The sequence below is a fragment of the Neoarius graeffei genome, chromosome 10 (assembly GCF_027579695.1).
Source record: "Neoarius graeffei isolate fNeoGra1 chromosome 10, fNeoGra1.pri, whole genome shotgun sequence".
Taxonomy (NCBI): Eukaryota; Metazoa; Chordata; class Actinopteri; order Siluriformes; family Ariidae; genus Neoarius; species Neoarius graeffei.
Genome location: NC_083578.1, coordinates 26,246,952 through 26,265,420, shown reverse-complemented (window position 1 = coordinate 26,265,420; position 18,469 = coordinate 26,246,952). Strand labels below are relative to the sequence as shown.

Below are 18,469 nucleotides of genomic sequence, written 5' to 3'. Positions count from 1 at the left end.
TTGTTGTTGTGAATGAGCGAGTCGCCAGAGGTCCATAACTGGGGTCCGTAACTGGCGTCCGTATCATAGGATACAGACCCGCTCGCCAGCCAATCAGAGCGCAGGATTTGATGGAAACCGGACCGCGAAAAAAATAAACTAATGTTATTTAAGAAAATAGTCGTGTTACTTTTTACATTGTCAAAATGTCAAAAAAATGTTGTGTGAAATTAATATCTGTTGAAATCTGCTTGTTCATTGTTCAGGTTTCTAGGTGTGCCTAAAATAAATCAGATTTAGAACACACCTCAGCTCTGTTTGCCTTCGTGTCATTTTGGTCTACAGCTTATTTTGTCTGCAAGGTAAATGTTGTTTATAGCATATAAAAATATGTCTTGGAGATTTCTTCCAATTACTTGATAACTGAACCCATCCCAAACCATCTTGTGTACTTTTTTGGTCTCTATTTTAATGAACGTACAAACTTCCTAAAAACACATCCTCCTAATTTGTCATGTAATCATAATCCAAAGCATATTTGGTTTTAGTTCTTTAGCTTTTTCCTGCAGCTCTGAGGCTATTATAGTTTACAACTAATAGAAGTGTGTGTCCACCAAATAGCACAATGCAAACTGCATGCTGAATTCATTGTACACATGGCTATAAACATTGATTTCACTGTTTATGGAAAATATTTAAAAGATGGAAAGTCTGTCGATTATAATATAATGTCTGTGGCTCACAGTTTGGGGTCCAGGGTTTGAGCTTGAGCTCTCTTAACTCTCTGTGTGGGGTTTCACAAGTGCTTCCTGTGACCATATGCGGCTTACCTACTCAAAATTGCCCTGAGGCATGGATGAGTGTGTATAGGTGTGTGGGGGGGGTTCGAGGGTTCAATTCCCATCAAGAGTATAACTGTGGCTTGCACACAGTATATGCATATCATACAGAAATGGAAACTTTCCATCTCAACTTTCCAACTCTTGACAGTGTCATTATCTCAAATCTGTGTACTTTCAGTCCTTGCAGAAGAGTTTGAGATAATTTCTGAAAACAACAACAAATGTTTGAAACTCTTTGAGGTTTAAAATGATTGTTCTAAATTAAAATGTATCTTCTGTAAAAAAAATGCTTTTTATATACGATATGAATAATTTTAAATAAACAGGGTGTCTGAAAAGTCAGGAACCAATGAGAGGTAAGGAAAAAGTAAATATAAAAATAAGTGTAGATGAATAAAAAATAAATACAAAATCATGGATATGTATGGTAGGTTAACTCCCATATATATATATATATATATATATGTATATGGACGGCACGGTGGTGTAGTGGTTAGCGCTGTCGCCTCGCAGCAAGAAGGTCCGGGTTCGAGCCCCGTGGCCGGCGAGGGCCTTTCTGTGCGGAGTTTGCATGTTCTCCGCGTGGGTTTCCTCCGGGTGCTCCGGTTTCCCCCACAGTCCAAAGACATGCAGGTTAGGTTAATTGGTGACTCTAAATTGACCGTAGGTGTGAATGGTTGTCTGTGTCTATGTGTCAGCCCTGTGATGACCTGGCGACTTGTCCAGGGTGTACCCCGCCTTTCGCCCGTAGTCAGCTGGGATAGGCTCCAGCTTGCCTGCGACCCTGTAGAAGGATAAAGCGGCTACAGATATATAAACTGTCCACTTTATTAGGAACACCCATACCCCTGCTGTTTTATGCAGTTAGCAGTTATCCAATCGCTTGATAGCAGAACAGTGCATAAAATCATGCAGACACAAATCAAGAGCTTCAGTTAATGTTCACTTCAAACATCAAAATGGGAAAAACTGATCTCTGTGACTTTCACTGTGGCAGGGGTGTTGGTGCCAGATGGATTGGTTTGAGTATTTCAGAAACTGCTGATCTCCTGGGGTTTTGACACACAACAGTCTCTAGAGTTTACACAGAATAGTGCGAAAAACAAAAAACACAAAAAAATGAGCGACAGTTCTGCGGGTGGAAATGGCTTGTTGATAAGAGAGGTCAGAGGAAAATGGCCAGATTGGTTGGAGCTGCCAGGAAGGATATAGTAACTCATAGCAACTCTTTACAACCGTGGTGAGCAGAAAAGCATCTCCGCATGCAACAGCAGAACACCATATTGGGTTCCACTCCTGCCAGCCAAGAACAAGAATCTTAGAATCAAGAACAAGTTCCTATTAAAGTGGCCAGTGAGTGTGTGTGTACACACACACACACACACACACACACACACACACACACACACACAGGGTATATGAAAAGGCTTGGGATTTTGTATTATTTATGATTGATTTTAGTATTTATTATTTATCTACACTACAAAAATAATTTCTAATATGGTTATCAAGCAATTTTTCAAAGTCCCCAAGAATGTTGCAAATATTAAAAAACCTATTAATCATATAAATACATATAATAATATAAAACTTATTGTGTAACTATAACTGATCCTTTCATAATGTTTTAAATCATATTTGCTTTTTTATTATTACAAATGATTTAAAATAAGAATGTCCCCACGTTTGTTAAAAAGGCCCCTTTAAAATAATGCATTCTTTCATGATTTTCTTCCACCTGTAGAGAGTGAGTTCCAGCTTTATTTTTGCTGTGTCTGAAATCACTCACTCATCCATTACTCCCTACTCGCTATCTAGGGAATTCTGTATAGACGACTATATCATGAGCTCATTGGTGAAATGAAAAACAAAACCTTTCAGACACTACTAAATTTGAGGCTTTGGATTAATTCCTCGCTCTGCACTGTAACTTTTATTCTTGTATTTCATCTGTCTTATTCTATTTTAACTTATATTCTATTCTCTTACTATTTTTAATTGCACTTGGATGTTAGTTTATAATGTGTTTCTTCCTCTGTCCGTTCACTCCAACACACTACAATATTATTGCCATTTTTGCGCCACAACTTATAAATTTCTCTCGTGTCTGTTGTCAAAAGGAAAAACAAACTCCTGCTATACTCAGAACTCAGAATTCATTTATTTGGATCTTCAACAAACATACATAAAGCATAAAAAAGCAAAAATACTTGAAATAGGAAATATGAAAGATCCAGGGGACCTACATTAAGGTAATGAAAATAAAACCGCTATCATGCAGGCCACCATAGGCTCCCTGCAGGAACATAAAATATTTGTAGTTGACTTTTTTTAAATTTCATAATATGATGTTTGTGATAAAATTCATAATATGAGGTTTGTGATAAAATTCACATTTGACTTATCTTGATAAATTTACACATAGCAATGTCACTTTTAAACAATCTTGCATATATAACATACTTAAGCATTATACTGTACACACAGTAATAGGCATGCAGTCAGTTGTGTATAAACAATATTATTTTATATATATGAAGAACATCTATCTGGAACACATATAACAATTCACAATATTACAGCTCACACTATAGTTCTGAATGATATGGCGTTTAACATATGAAGAGAACCCTTGAAAACTATGTGTATGAACCTTTTACTCAATCTAAAATACTTAATGGGCCTCATGAAACAGCTTTTACAGCTTTTCTTTCAGTGTGACCGCAATGCATGATGGTATATATTGCTTGGTTAGTGACCATTGGTTGTACACTACTTTTCACGGTGCATTGTGGGATACTATGAGTCCACTATGTAGTGTGCAAGAATTCACTATACATTCGGACAGCACTACAAAATGGCGACCTCACTATATAGTCCACTATACAGTATAGTGAGTAGTGAGTGATTTCGGACACAGAGATCGTCTTATTTATTATACAGCATTGAACCTTTTACCTACCATCAACCCTGTTATTTATTAAGATAATAAGATTCATATGTTGACATTTTGCTTGAAGAGAGACTATACGAATCGGAAAAGTTAAAACATGAGTCAAACATTTAGATCAGAAACAGTATGGCAGCCACTATATCTTATTCACGAATGTGGATGCATATGGGAAATGATTCATCTTTCAACCTTTGTGTACAAATAAATATGTTGTACTGACATATTTATCCTGTAAGAATAAAATAAAAGATGGAAACATATGGAAACATGAATTCACCTAAAATGGTAAAAAGAAGACAGGTGAGATTCGAAATGAGAAATATATCAATTTAATTTACAAACATTAATTAATTCGTCCTCAGTAACCACACTATCCTGGTCAGGATTGCAGTGGATATGGACTAGGGGTTGACCGATAATCGGCCTGGCTGATATATCGGGCCGATATTCTGCATTTTTAGGGCTATCGGTATCGGCCATAATTTCCACCGATATGCCGATAACATGCCTTTTTGCAGCCATTTCGTTCCTAACGTGACTGTCACTGCACGTCCTTTCCTGCACTCGCCTCTCTGAGTTCAAGAACACGGTCCCGCCCACCACAACATCTGATTTGTTTGGCACAAGAGATATAGCCTATCGACACATGTAGCTAAACGCTGTGAACTGTTTCAAGGCGGCCGTACGGGCACTCAGGCAGAAGCGGCACAAGGGATACAGCCAATCAACATGCTTAGCTAAACGCTGTGAACTGTTTCAAGGCGGCCGTATGGGCACTCGGGCAGAAGCAGATCCCACTTCAAGGTAAGGACACCCTGCTTTTGCCGCAATAAGTCACAAACACACAAGTTGCAAAAGCACAACATCATTATATGTTTACATTCTTCATCTACTACTCGTTAAAATTGTCCATTTGCATCTGTGTAGCCAGCTAAACTTAGCTTACGGAAGGAAGCACTTGAATTAGCCTACAACCAACTAGTCTCGCTGAAACTACATGTAATGCTTCCTTCACTACAATATAATCCTCACAAATTGGGAATATTAGGCTTGGGCATTAAAAGCATTAGAATGTAGATGGTTACTTGTTAAGTTGTTACATAATAGGGAATGATAGCCTACTTTATGTTTGATTTTACTTTTAAAAAAATGCTGCAGGCAGCTCCCTACACTTGATTTGTTATTTAAAAACTACTTGAAGTCGGTAAGTCTTACTTAGTTCTTAGTGTAAAAGAATCCAGAGTGTATTTTCATTTATTTTCCACTGAAAATGGTGAGCTGTAATATAGTAGGGAGTGATTTATTTTTTTATTGGTGAATATTTATTTTATTATTATTTTATATCTCATTTTATTCTAACTAATGTTTGACTTTATTGTACAAATGCTGCTGGCATCTCCCTGCACAAAATTTCATGTTCAATTTTACAATTAAACATACATTTCATGGATATGAAGGTCTGTGTCAGTGTGTGCTATGTTTAATTTCATGTGAATTATAATGTTTACATTTATCAGTTGCACATATCGGTTATTGGCATCCCAATTCCATAATAATCGGTATTGGTATCGGCCCTGAAAAAAACATATCGGTCGATCCCTAATCTGGACCCTGTCCCAACAAAGCAGGATGTGAGGCAGGAATACACATTGGATGGGACGCCAGTCCATCACAGAGTACCAAGCACACACTCCTTCACACTTAGGAACAATTTAGTAGAGCCAATCCCCTTTTAATTATAGAACACTATCTCCGCCTGTGGCAAAATGTGCACTCACATGACTTAGTTCTCTCCAAAATTCCCAGCTCTGAGTGGCTTGGTTTAGAGTGTCAAGGCTGAGCTCTGACCAGTTGTAGATGCTGCCATGTCACCTTTTTCGTTGGACTCCCCTGCTTCTTTTACCAGTTATCATTCCTTCTAAACATATTTTTGACAGTTATTTTTTACTACCGGCGGCACGGTGGTGTAGTGGTTAGTGCTGTTGCCTCACAGCAAGAAGGTCCGGGTTCGAGCCCCGTGGCCGGCGAGGGCCTTTCTGTGTGGAGTTTGCATGTTCTCCCCGTGTCCGTGTGGGTTTCCTCCGGGTGCTCCGGTTTCCCCCACAGTCCAAAGACATGCAGGTTAGGTTAACTGGTGGTTCTAAATTGACCGTAGGTGTGAATGTGAGTGTGAATGGTTGTTTGTGTCTATGTGTCAGCCTTGCGATGACCCGGCGACTTGTCCAGGGTGTACCCCGCCTCTCCGTCAGCTGGGATAGGCTCCAGCTTGCCTGTGACTCTGTAGAATAGGATAAGCGGCTACAGATAATGGATAGATGGATGGAATTAATAAAATAACAATTATACATAAAAAGGGTGGCACGGTGGTGTAGTGGTTAGAACTGTCGCCTCACAACAAGAAGGTCCTGGGTTCGAGCCCAGCAGCCGGCGAGGGCCTTTCGGTGTGGAGTTTGCATGTTCTCCCATGTCCACTTGGGTTTCCTCTGGGTGCTCCGGTTTCCCCCACAGTCCAAAGACATGCAGGTTGGTGTCTCTAAATTGACCGTAGGCGTGAATGCGAGTGTGAATGGTTGTTTGTCGACCGTATGTGTGTACCTCGCCTCTTGCCCATAGTCAGCCGGGATAGGCTCCTGCGACCCTGTAGGACAAGATAAGCGGCGATGGATGGATTATAAATAAAAAAAAAATAGCTGAGCATTTTAAAAACCTTAGTACTAAACACTTTAATTGTATAGATGGCACCTGAGATGTGTCAGTGTGAAATATCTTCTTTTAATTAACAATTATATTGTCTATTATAATGACTGCGCAAAACATCGTAAAATATCGCGGGATTTGGTTATAATCCTATTTTAAAAACTCGTAAATAATTAGGACCGATGGCATTAGGACCCCGACACGGGCGTGACCAGGATGTATCCTAAATGGCCTCATAATCATGATAAGTGTCACTACATAGGGTCTAGAAACCGCAATTTCAATCAGGTTGTAGTGCACTTAAAAGGGTAATAGGTTTGGTATTAGGGATTCAGCCTTGGATTTCCTCTACTGCGAGGCTTACTAGTGCGCATGCGCGTGATGTTGAATTCGGTATCAGCTCGAGTCGCGAGCGCTGGTGTGAAGGCTACCTGCTTAAAGTAGAAACAGAAAAGAAAAGATTTTATAAAAAAAAATAAAAAATAAACACAGAAGACGTCTTTTCGAGTTAAACTCTGAGGTAAAATTAATCCGACGCCTTCTGAGGAAAGTTTCGAAAAGGTGTAATTGGCGTCTAGAGTCTGTAATTTGTCGGAAAGTAGGACTGCTGACAAGTCTGACAGGAATAAAGTTTCACGCGCACACAAACAAACAAACAAACAAACAAGGAAACAAACAAGCAAAATCCCACTGAGGAGTTGTATTTCGGACTTCATGTACTTTCTGTTGGAGTTTTTTTTTTTTAAGTTTCTGACTGGAAATTGCTTGTATCAGTAGCAGAGAAGTGGAATATGACTCAGCTGGAGTCAGTTGGGGTTTGGTGTGTTGCAGTGAGGGGTTCGCGCTGAGGCGGGCTGGACTGGGTTACAGTGGACATGTCGAAGAACATCCAGAAGAGGAACCACTGGACGGGCAGAGTGAATGAGTGCTCTGTGCGCAGGAGCGGCTCCGGGGAGCTGAGTGTGGAGCTGCGCGGTGGGGCTCAGAGCGGGCTCTTCACCTACATCTCTGCGGTGAGGGAGGATGTGGTGTATCAGTACGGACAGCTCTCTGAGGGACACATACTGCTGGAGGTCGAGGGCTTGCCTGTGTCCGGGTTGCCCCTGTACGACGTCCTGGCTCTGCTGGACAACACCAAGGACCCTGTGCGGATGAAAACAGTCCGACAAGGTGAGCAGGACACACAACATAACACATGCCTGCCTGCCTGCCTGCCTGCTATCCACTGTTTGTTCAGGGTTCAGTCAGGACTTCTGGGTTGTTTTACAATCAGGGTACAAAGTTTGTGTCACTGGGGTCCAAAATTCAAATAAAAAAAACAACAACTATCAAATCTGCACTTTTGGAAATGAATACACATATACACTACCGTTCAAAAGTTTGGGGTCACTTTGAAATGTCCTTATTTTTGAAAGAAAAGCACTGTTCTTTTCAGTGAAGGTCACTTTAAACCAGGGGTCACCAAACTTTTTGCTCTGGGGGCCACACTGTCGTTCCTGACTGTGATGGGGGGCCGGGGTCGGGTCAGCTATGTCACACAGAATTGTATGACCCAGACAAATATGACCACCAGCAGGCCTCATTGTGTAGTAGAGATTACTAGCCTGGCACAGCCATCCCCACTACTGTATCCCCACCACTATATCCCCACTACTGTATCAACGCTTGATTCCTGGCACATATTTGTTTATCTTTACTAGTGGTTTGCAAAAGTAGTAATCGAGATCTTCACACTTGGTTTTAATTTGAAATACCACAGATATTCCATTTACGCATGCGCATAAACCCCTTCTTCTACCCGGCGTGAAGCACTCACAGGAACAAGCACACAACAAGAAGAAGATGGCTGCGACTACGCGAGGAAATCGTGCCTTCTGTGTGTACAAATTAGTTGTATTAGTGTGCATAGTTTTATATAACTTAATTTTCTTATTGTGTGAACATTTTGAAAAGCATTTTTATATAATTTATATAACTTTTTATATTGTGTGAGAACATTTTGAAAAGCAGTCTTATCCAATAAAAAAAAGAAATTCAAGAAATGGTTCAGTTACTTGTTTAAGAGAAAAGCTGTATACAAAAGTGAATGCAATGCAGTGGTTCATACAAAACAGCGAGAGTGCTGCTTGTTCTAGTCATGTGGTTCTGACGTCATAGTCAACAAATCCGTTCTACTCATCCAGATGACTTCGCGACGGCGCCGTTGCCAGATTTTTCCACTCTGGAACCCGTTCTCAAAATATATCGTTTTGGGGCAGCCAAAACGCCGGTGCCGTGTGGACGCCAGGCCGAAACGATAAACAGTTTTATCAGATTCACCTGAATCCGTTGCCGTGTGGACAGCCTCTATATTTTCTATTCATTTTACAACTTATGGTGGTAAACAAGTGTGACTTTTCATGGAAAACACAAAATTGTCTGGGTGACCCCAAACTTTTGAACTGTAGTGTATGAACATAGGTATGTGTAAGAGTTTGTATTATAACAAGATTAAGTGTAGCTTTAAGCAGGGCTGGGAGAAACAAATGAAGTGATTCTCGGAGAGGACATTTTTTTTGACAATTCAGAATCCACTACTTCCATAGTGCTTTTAAATATAAGGCTGTTAGTTGTCTCTAATATTTATGTCCCAATATCTTGACCACATTTTAGGATGAAAATAATCATTTTAGATATGTTATTTCATATTGAAAAATTAGCTGTCTCGGAGAGGACATTTTTTGACACAATTACATACTAATTTGATCAACATAGTCTGAAAACTTACTGGCATTCAACATTAAAACTTAACTATGTTTCCAATGATATGGAACCAAATATGTTTTATGGTATAAAGAATGATTTAAGTGCATCCCTTTTGGAGCTACCTGTGGTCAAAAAAGCGCTTTTTCTAAATGACACAAGTAATTTTGCTAAATATGACACACATTGCCATACATTCACCAAAAATAACGTTATCACCAAATTTCTTTTTTTTTTGCATGGTAAATAGAGCTCTCACAGGGCTACAATAAACAACCAAGTTTATTTAGTCAAGCCTTTTGATATTGAAGATAATAAGTGTTAAATGTGATTTTTAGCTTGCGTACCCTGATTGTAAAACAACCCTTCTCAGAAAAGTGCTGTGACAATACATAAACACAGGCTCCAACTTGGGGAAATTGCAAAGAAGGAGATTCTCCTTCTCTGTGATTCACCACATTTCGTGTCAATTAAATCTTATTAATAGTAACAGATCTAGATAAATCCAGTGACTATAGACCAAACTTTTTAAATATGCCTAATGTTAATGTCAATGGTAGACCCTCTGATGGGGTGGCACGGTGGTGTAGTGGTTAGCGCTGTCGCCTCACAGCAAGAAGGTCCTGGGTTCGAGCCCAGCAGCCGGCGAGGGCCTTTCTGTGTGGAGTTTGCATGTTCTCCCCGTGTCCGCATGGGTTTCCCCCACAGTCCAAAGACATGCAGTTAGGTTAACGTGGGGCGGCCTTGGGCTGAGGTGCCCTTGAGCGAGGTACTGAACCCCTGACTGCTCCCTGGGTGCTCTGGTGTGGCTGCCCACTGCTCTGGGTGTGTGTTCACTGCTGCCCACTGCTCCGGGTGTGTGCGCGCGTGCGCGTGTTCACTGCTTCAGATGGGTTAAATGCAGAGGATGAATTTCATTGTGCTTCAAGTGTGCATGTGACACAGGTTTCTTCTAAATATGACCTAAAACATCAGATTTTCACCCAAGTCCTAAAAGTAGATAAAGAGAACCCAGTTAAACAAATGAGACAAAAATATTGTACTTGGTCATTTATTTATTGAGGAAAATTATCCAATAGTACATATGTGTTTTAGGACTTGTGTGAAAATCTGATGTTGTTTTAGGTCATATTTATGCAGAAATATAGAAAATTTTAAAGGGTTCACAAACTTTCAAGCACCACTGTATTAAACTATCCAGATGTATCCATTCGTTATCTGTAGCCGCTTTATCCTGTTCTACAGGGTCGCAGGCAAGCTGGAGCCTATCCCAGCTGACTATGGGCGAGAGGTGGTGTACACCCTGGACAAGTCACCAGATCATCAACCATTCACATTCATGATCAATTTACTGTAGCGCCACCAATTAGCCTGACCTGCATGTCTTTGGACTGTAGGGGAAACCGTAGCACCCGGAGGAAACCCATACAGAAAGGCCCTCGTTGACCACTGGGCTTGAACTCAGGACCTTCTTGCTGTGACGCAACAGTGCTAACGATTACACCACTGTGCTGCCCTTCAGATGTTTGCACCAAATTTGCACCAAACTCTGATCACTTGTTCCTTGGTCCATGGTTCACCTTTCCTCAAAATTTCATCAAAATCTGTTGACTACTTTTTGAGTTATGTTAGGAACAGACAAACAGAGGTGAAAACCTGGTTGTAAAATCCCAGGATCAGACTAGATGATATTTATGATGGTCACCATTTAGATTAAGCAATCCTAGTGCCATATATTCTTGGTTGTGAGACTGGCAATGTTACAAGTTTGACCCTGACCAATCAGCGTTCATGGCCTTACATGTCATAGCGGAGGACGGTCAAGAAATCACCATCATGGCTATCAAGGAGTGTTGGAGTCGAGTCACTAAACCTCGAGTCAGAGTCCAGCCTCAAGTCTCCAGTGTTCAAGTCCAAGTAATTTAAAGAAAATTTCGAGTCGAGTCTGAGAACAAGACTCCAACTGCACCATTTGACATTGGCTGTTGCTCCCTTTATGTGAAACTTTACGGCACACGCACGAGAGTCTGCTTAGCACGTGCGCTGTCTGGAGTGGGAACAAGAGTCTATCTGATGCATGTGCACGAAAGTCATACAAAAGTTAATGTAGATATCTTATGCCAAATTATTATGGCATGATACAAAAAATAAAGAGAAATTCTGAGTCCTCGTCTCCAACTTGCGAGTCTGAATGCAGTTAACGCACAAATCCGAGTCATCAGTGCTCAAGTCCAAATCGAGTCATGAGTCCTTAAAATTGGGGCACGAGTTGGACTCGAGTCAGAGTCCTGGACTCGTACTAAAAGCCTGCTACCAAGGAACATGTCATAGGAGTTGTCAAACTAGATGAGAAAATACAAAAAATTTGGAAGTGCTAGAGTCTTGGCAGCTAGACTTTTGGTATTCCTGACGGTCATATTCAGGCCTTATGCTGGAAAAATCGTGTCAGAATCAGGCTGAACTTGTGTGGTCTGGTCCCAGCATGTGTGTGCACACCCTTTTTAAAGGGACATGTGACTGTGCTCATAATCAACCAATCACATTCAAACTCATGTTCAGAAGTAATTATTGTACACCTGTCAACAATGAAGTAATTCTGATTAACTCCAAATAAAATCGTATGTTTCTGTAGGAGGGGTGGCATGGTGGTGTAGTGGTTAGCACTGTCGCCTCACAGCAAGAAGGTTCTGGGTTCGAGCCCAGTAGTCGATGGGGGCCTTTTTGTGTGGAGTTTGCATGCTCTGTATGGGTTTGCTCCGGTTTCCTCTACAGTCCAAAGACATGTAGTTAGGTAAATTGGTGGCTCTAAATTGACTGTAGATGATCTGGCAACTTGTCCAGGGTGTACCCCGCCTCAGTGGATATCCCAGTGGATACTGGGATAGGCTCTGGATAATGGATGGATAGATGTTTCTGTAGGATTTTCTTTACATCATCTTGGTTTCGTCCAACTGCTGAAGCTGTGGTCCACAAAGAGCTTCCAAAACATGTAAAGGATCTCGTTGTCAAAAAGGTATCGATCAGGAGAGGGGTACAAAACATTTGTCAAAGCATTAGATGTCCCATGGAACACTGAAGACAATCAACAAGTGGAGAAAATGGGGCATCGCAGTGTCTTTACCAAGAACAGGACGTCCCCAAAATTGATGTAAAGACAAGAAGAGGCGTTATCAGGTCGGCTGCCAAGAGACCTACAGCAACATTAAAGGAGCTGGTAATATCCCTTTGTCATGAAAAATACATCCAAGCCCAAGTAAATTATGCCAAATCCATGAAGAAAACATTCACCTTCAAGCACGATAAGAACCCAAGGCACAAATCCAACACTGGGGGGGGAAAAAAAAGGCATCTTTAGCAAGGGAAAATATCTTGAATATAATCAAATGTATCTAGTATTTCCTATTATAAGACTGCCATAAATCAAATATCTCATCTCATTATCTCTAGCCGCTTTACCCTTCTACAGGGTCGCGGGCAAGCTGGAGCCTATCCCAGCTGACTACGGGCGAAAGGCGGGGTACACCCTGGACAAGTCGCCAGGTCATTACAGGGCTGACACACAGACACAGACAACCATTCACATTCACACCTACGGTCAATTTAGAGTCACCAGTTAACCTAACCTGCATGTCTTTGGACTGTGGGGGAAACCGGAGCACCCGGAGGAAACCCACGCGGACACGGGGAGAACATGCAAGCTCCACACAGAAAGGCTCTCGCTGGCCACGGGGCTCGAACCCAGGACCTTCTTGCTGTGAGGCGACAGCGCTAACCACTACACCACCGTGCCGCCCCCATAAATCAAATATAAGATTATTAAACCTATTTTGAGATTTTTCTTTTTTACCAATTTGAAACTTGAACTGGTCTTATTCTCATGGCAAATAATTTTGCCCACTGTAACCATTTATTTCTCAAACTCAGTAAAATGATCTGTTGATGGAATAGGGCTGGTTGATAAAACAAACAATTATCACAATATAATTTACCTTGATAGAAATATAACAAATGTTGGATAATATTTAGTATGATTAATTTCTGTTCTTAGATAGGGAATGTGAAGTTGACATCATGCCATGTTGAATTTTGGGTAACTGACATCATTGGTTTTACGCACCATGTTGTGAGGATCCCGCCGCCTTTTTTCTGTTGGTGAGTCAGAGGCTGTGTTTAGATGATTTTTTTTCTTATTCTAAAAAAAAAAAAATCATGGTAGGTCAGTGCTTCTGCATCAAATACTGCCATAATAGGTCACACCAGGTTTGCAGAGAAAACTGGACAGTGGAATATGGTGTGTTTTTTTTTTTTTTTTTTTTTTAAATTTTATTTTTAATTCTTTTGCTTTGGCGACATGGAAAAAAACCATGATCTGGACTGGTGCATCAGTAGGGCACGAGACCACTGCGGCTCATGACATAGCAGATATGTAACCTTTTTTATTAATAATACGACTGATCAAACCCTCTGCAATGTGACTCAAAATGATCACATAGCTGAATGTTTTTGAAACTTTTGTATTTTGTTTGGTTTAATGTACCTGTACCTGTCTTCTTCGCGCCCTAGGTGGCACATAAGGCTTCAGCAGTTTCTCTCCATTTCTTCTTGTCCGCAGCAGTCTCCCTCACCTCATCCCATGATCTCCATCCAGCCTCAGCTCTTTCTTTCTCAACTGTCCGGCGCCATGTTGTTTTTGGCCTTCCTCTCTTCATTTTTCCTTCTGGTGCCCAGGTCATAGCCACATTCATGAGATTATTTCTGTCTTGCCGTAAGATGTGTCCAATCATCTTCCACCTCCTCCTCTTCACTTCGTTGCTTAGCGGCCTACGGTTTGCTTGCTTCAGGAGTTCCTCTGTGGATACATGTTCTTCCCAACGTACTTTCATTATTCTTCGAAGACATTTGTTGTTGAAAACGTCTATCATCTTACTGTCTCCTTGATTCATTTTCCACGTTTCACAACCAGGATTGGCACAACCAGCGTCTTATAGAGCCCAAGTTTAGTTTTCCTTGATATATTGCAGGATCTCCAGATCTTTTTCAGTCTTATGAATGCCCCTCTCGCTTTCGACAAACGGTTCTTCAGGTCTTTCATGCTTCCACCATCTTTACATACTGTCGCTCCTAGGTAACTAAATTCTTCCACATCTTCAATCCTGTCTTGTGTTCCGATGGTAAAGTGTTCTTGGCTGCTCGGGTTAATTCTCATCATCTTTGTCTTCTGCACATTGATCTTCAATCCCACACGCCTAGCTTCTGCGTCTAACTTGTTTAATTTATATTGCATTTGTTGCTTGGTGGAAGAGAGCAATGCAATATCATCCGCGAAGTCTAGGTCATCCAGCTTTGATGTAAATTTCCATCTTATTCCGTTTTCGCCATTCCCGACTGTTCTCCTCATTACCCAGTCAAGTACTATCAAGAACAGGAACCCTGACATATTACAACCTTGCTTTACTCCTGTGGTGACTTCAAACCATTCGCCTGTTTCACCCTCTTCAACTGCACATTGAAAGCCATTAAATTTTATTTTTATTTTTAATTCTTTTGCTTTGGCGACATGGGAAAAAAAACCATGATCTGGACTGGTGCATTAGTAGGGCACGAGACCACTGCGGCTCATGACATAGCAGATATGTAACCTTTTTTATTAATAATACGACTGATCAAACCCTCTGCATGTGACTCACTAAAATTATCACACAGCTGAATGTTTTTGAAACTTTTGTATTTTGTTTGGTTTAATAATTGGGTCAAAAAGAGGCGTGTCACCTTACGTTTGCAAATATTGCTGCTTTCATGTGCTTTTTACGGAGAAGTTTTATGTCTCCGATGTGTGTCCTTTTCCAGCTTTTCCATCTATTTAATGCGGAAGATTAAATGCATGAAGAATATCCAGTGAAGTTTTGGTAGCCTTTTGGGTGTTCAGCGTGTCTTTCTCTTTCAAAATTCTCTTTAAATTTTCCGCTTTTAATAAAGCAAACCTTGTGGCCATGTTTGTGCACAAACCGTCAGTCAGTCACTAGCGTGGAAGTTTTACATCTCCGACGTGTCTCTTTTCCAGTTTTTCGATGTCCGTTGGTATGTTTTTCTCTTGTAAATATGCGTGAAGAATATATAATGAAGTTTTGGCAGCCTTTTGGGTGTTCAACACGTCTTTAGTTTCAGTTCTCAGTTTATTTATTTAGTGCTTAATCCAAGCACTGAAATAACTCTGTCTTCTCTATCTTTCTTGGCCGACAAATAAATGATTCTGTGCATGCGCAGCAGTAAAGTTTTGTCAATCTTCGCATGAGCGCCGATGTGTGACATTGTGTTGTCTTGACAACGTGCAATATTATAACAATATTGCACGCTCTTCGTTTGGGAGAGTGGTGCAATACATGGAGGATAAGCGATATGAGAACAATATTGCATGCCATCGATAAACCCACTAGAAGGGAATAGAACACGTTTTTATTCCATGGAAAAAGTGGCCTGTATGTATAATAATTATTGATATTGACTGAGATTAAAATTTGTATGATGTTTTTGACTGTATTGTACAGCCCTGCAATAGAGTAAGAAAATCTGAAGCTTAAAATAAGTTGTCTTGAAATAGGTTTAATAAACTTTTATTTGGTTTATGAGAGTCTTATAATAGGTGTGATACTTATAATATTAGATAAACTTGACTATATTCAAAATATTTCTACTTGGTAAGATCTCAGTTTTTGCAGTGAAGTTAATATAGATTACCTTGCAATTTAATAAATCTGGAGCATTTTTGCAAGGAAAAGTGGAATAAAATTACTGACTCAAGATGTGCTAATTTGGTAGACTCTTGCCCCTTTTCCACCAAAGCAGTTCCAGGGCTGGTTCGGGGCCAGTGCTTAGTTTGGAACTGGGTTTTCTGTTTCCACTGACAAAGAACTGGCTCTGGGGCCAGAAAAACCGGTTCCAGGCAAGCACCAACTCTCTGCTGGGCCAGAGGAAAGAACCGCTTACGTCAGCGGGGGGGGGCGGAGTTGTTAAGACCAACAACAATAACAAGACCGCGCAAGATCGCCATTTTTAAGCGACGAGAAGCAGCAGCTGTACAAACACGAAGTCATTTATTATTATTATTGTTGTTGCTGCTGCTTCTTCCGTGTTTTTGCTTCGATATTCGCGCCAAGGTTTAAGCAAACGTAGCGACGTAACTGACGTATACAGCAACGTAATGACGTATACAGCGACGTAATGACGTGGCACCGCGAGCTATGGAAAAGCAAACTGATTCTCAACTGGCTCGCAAGTTGAATGAGTTGTGAACCGGCACCAGCACTGGCCCCGAACCAGCCCTGGAACTGATTTGGTGGAAAAGGGGTAACTGACGCCAAAAGCCTGAGTGCTGTATTACAAGCAAAAGGTGCTTTAACAAAATATTAGTTAAGAGGTTTGCATATTTATGCAACCAGGTTATATTTTTTTTTTCTTTTTTCCCTCCTGAAACATTGTTTGTTTTTCACTTGAGTTTTGTTGCTTATGTCACATTAAAGATGGAAAAAAGATCTCCCTATGATTTATCTTAGTTTCACTTTTTACGTCATAATATCATGTAATGTTAACTGGGTGCGTAGATTTTATTTATTTATTTATTTTTTATATATTCGCTGTATAGAGATACAGAGGCACAGCCAGTAATGGGGAGAGCTAGAGAAAAACATGGAGACATGCACAGACAGTAGCAGAGTGAGGGAGATGTTGCTGCTTGACAAGCCATTTTGAAACTTTCTTCAGGGCATGTTGACCAGCAGTAAAACATTCACCTTGTAGTAGCCATGCAACCCCCCCCCCCCCCCCCCCCACACACACACACACACACACACGTACACATGCTTAGGAGGCACTGGTCACATACACAGTCTTTAAGGAAGACAAATGGAGTCCATGTTAGAGCTGGGCGATAAAACGAGCGATATGTACCGGCGATAGACACTTTATCAATAACGATAAGAAAATTGTTCAAGAGACTGTTCCATATTTTCACTGCATTAAAAGCAAAACAACATAACGAATACACAAAGTTTGTTTGCATGAACAAACCCCAAGTGTGTTCCCTCCCTGGCTCATAAACAGCCGGTCATATCTCTTGGTAATGGGGCGTGCTACGAGTGGCACACTGACGGTCACACATTTATGTATGGTTCAGTTGCACCATCAACACATGACACAACGGTGTCAGGAAGGGGTTGGACGTGGATACAAATGTGGATTAAATAGTTTATTAGGAAAACCAGGCAGACAAATCCAAAATGTGATTCAAAGTCAAAAAACCAGAACCGCATGCACAATAAACAATAGTTTGGTAAGGTTAGACACGTGCACTTCAAGATAAGAGTGGAAATGAGAGTCCTTAAATAGTGTGTGACTGTGATTTGTGTGCATAATCAGAAGTCTGGTGAACGCGAGAGATCCTGTGGTGCTTGGGTGTTGTAGTACAAGACGGCTGTGTTTGTCAGCTGCTGTGTGTTCTGGGAAGTGTAGCTCTGCATGACTCGGTATGGAGGGAGAAAACGAGTGCAGACTGTGAGGAAATTGTTGATAAAAGTAAGGTGTTTCAAATCAAAGTGGTTAAATTGAACCTTTTTCTTCCTGGTAATTATTAAAAATAACCTATCACTAATTATTGATGATTTTTAATATATCGACTGAAATGAAACATTTTATCGTGATAAATTTTTTCTGATATTTTGCCCAGCCTGAGGACACATGTATCGAGAAACCTCCTACAAGGTGGCTTTTGGGAGATGAATGGAACTAATCAGGAGCCCTGGACTAAAAAGTGACCCCATAGAGATTGTACTGGCACAGGACCCACACACACTTGTAAAGGAAAGTGTGTGTGTGTGAGAGAAGGTAGTATGGGTACTATGATGTTCTTTAAATGTAAAACTCACTAATGTGGATTAGACATCCTTCTGACAGAAGCAACTCCCAGTATCACGTGGCTAAGATTATTTCTGGAGATGCACTCTGTGGGACTCTGATGGGCCTGACCCACAAGAGCTCTGTGTGTGTGCACGCACGCGCACAAAAGATGATGAGTGTAGAAGATGAGCAGGTGATCTTCTGGTGTTAATGAGCTCTTCCTTTTAGTGCCTACAGTGGAGGAGCTATAATGCATGGGAGTGCAAAGGGAAGCATTGCCTGCTCGCATCTCTAGAACCCCTGGTTCGAGCTCTCTGACTTTGTGTGGAGTTTCCATGCATATTCTTCCCATGTCCATATGGGTTTC

At 40.9% G+C, this 18,469-nt stretch overlaps 1 protein-coding gene across 16 annotated transcripts in view; it reads left to right on the top strand.

Annotated features, from left to right (window-relative positions):
* Positions 1 to 6,874: 6,874 nt before the first annotated feature.
* LOC132892991 (membrane-associated guanylate kinase, WW and PDZ domain-containing protein 1-like) overlaps positions 6,875 to 18,469 on the top strand; it is a 371,376-nt gene continuing 359,781 nt past the window's right edge. For all 16 annotated transcript variants that reach the window (XR_009655496.1, XM_060931644.1, XM_060931640.1 and 13 more), the window contains exon 1: positions 6,875 to 7,641. Coding sequence is in view for 15 of the 16 variants with exons in the window: in XM_060931644.1 (XP_060787627.1) it covers positions 7,347 to 7,641 (295 nt within the window). In the remaining variant the exon portion in view is untranslated. The remainder of the gene's footprint in view (positions 7,642 to 18,469) is intronic.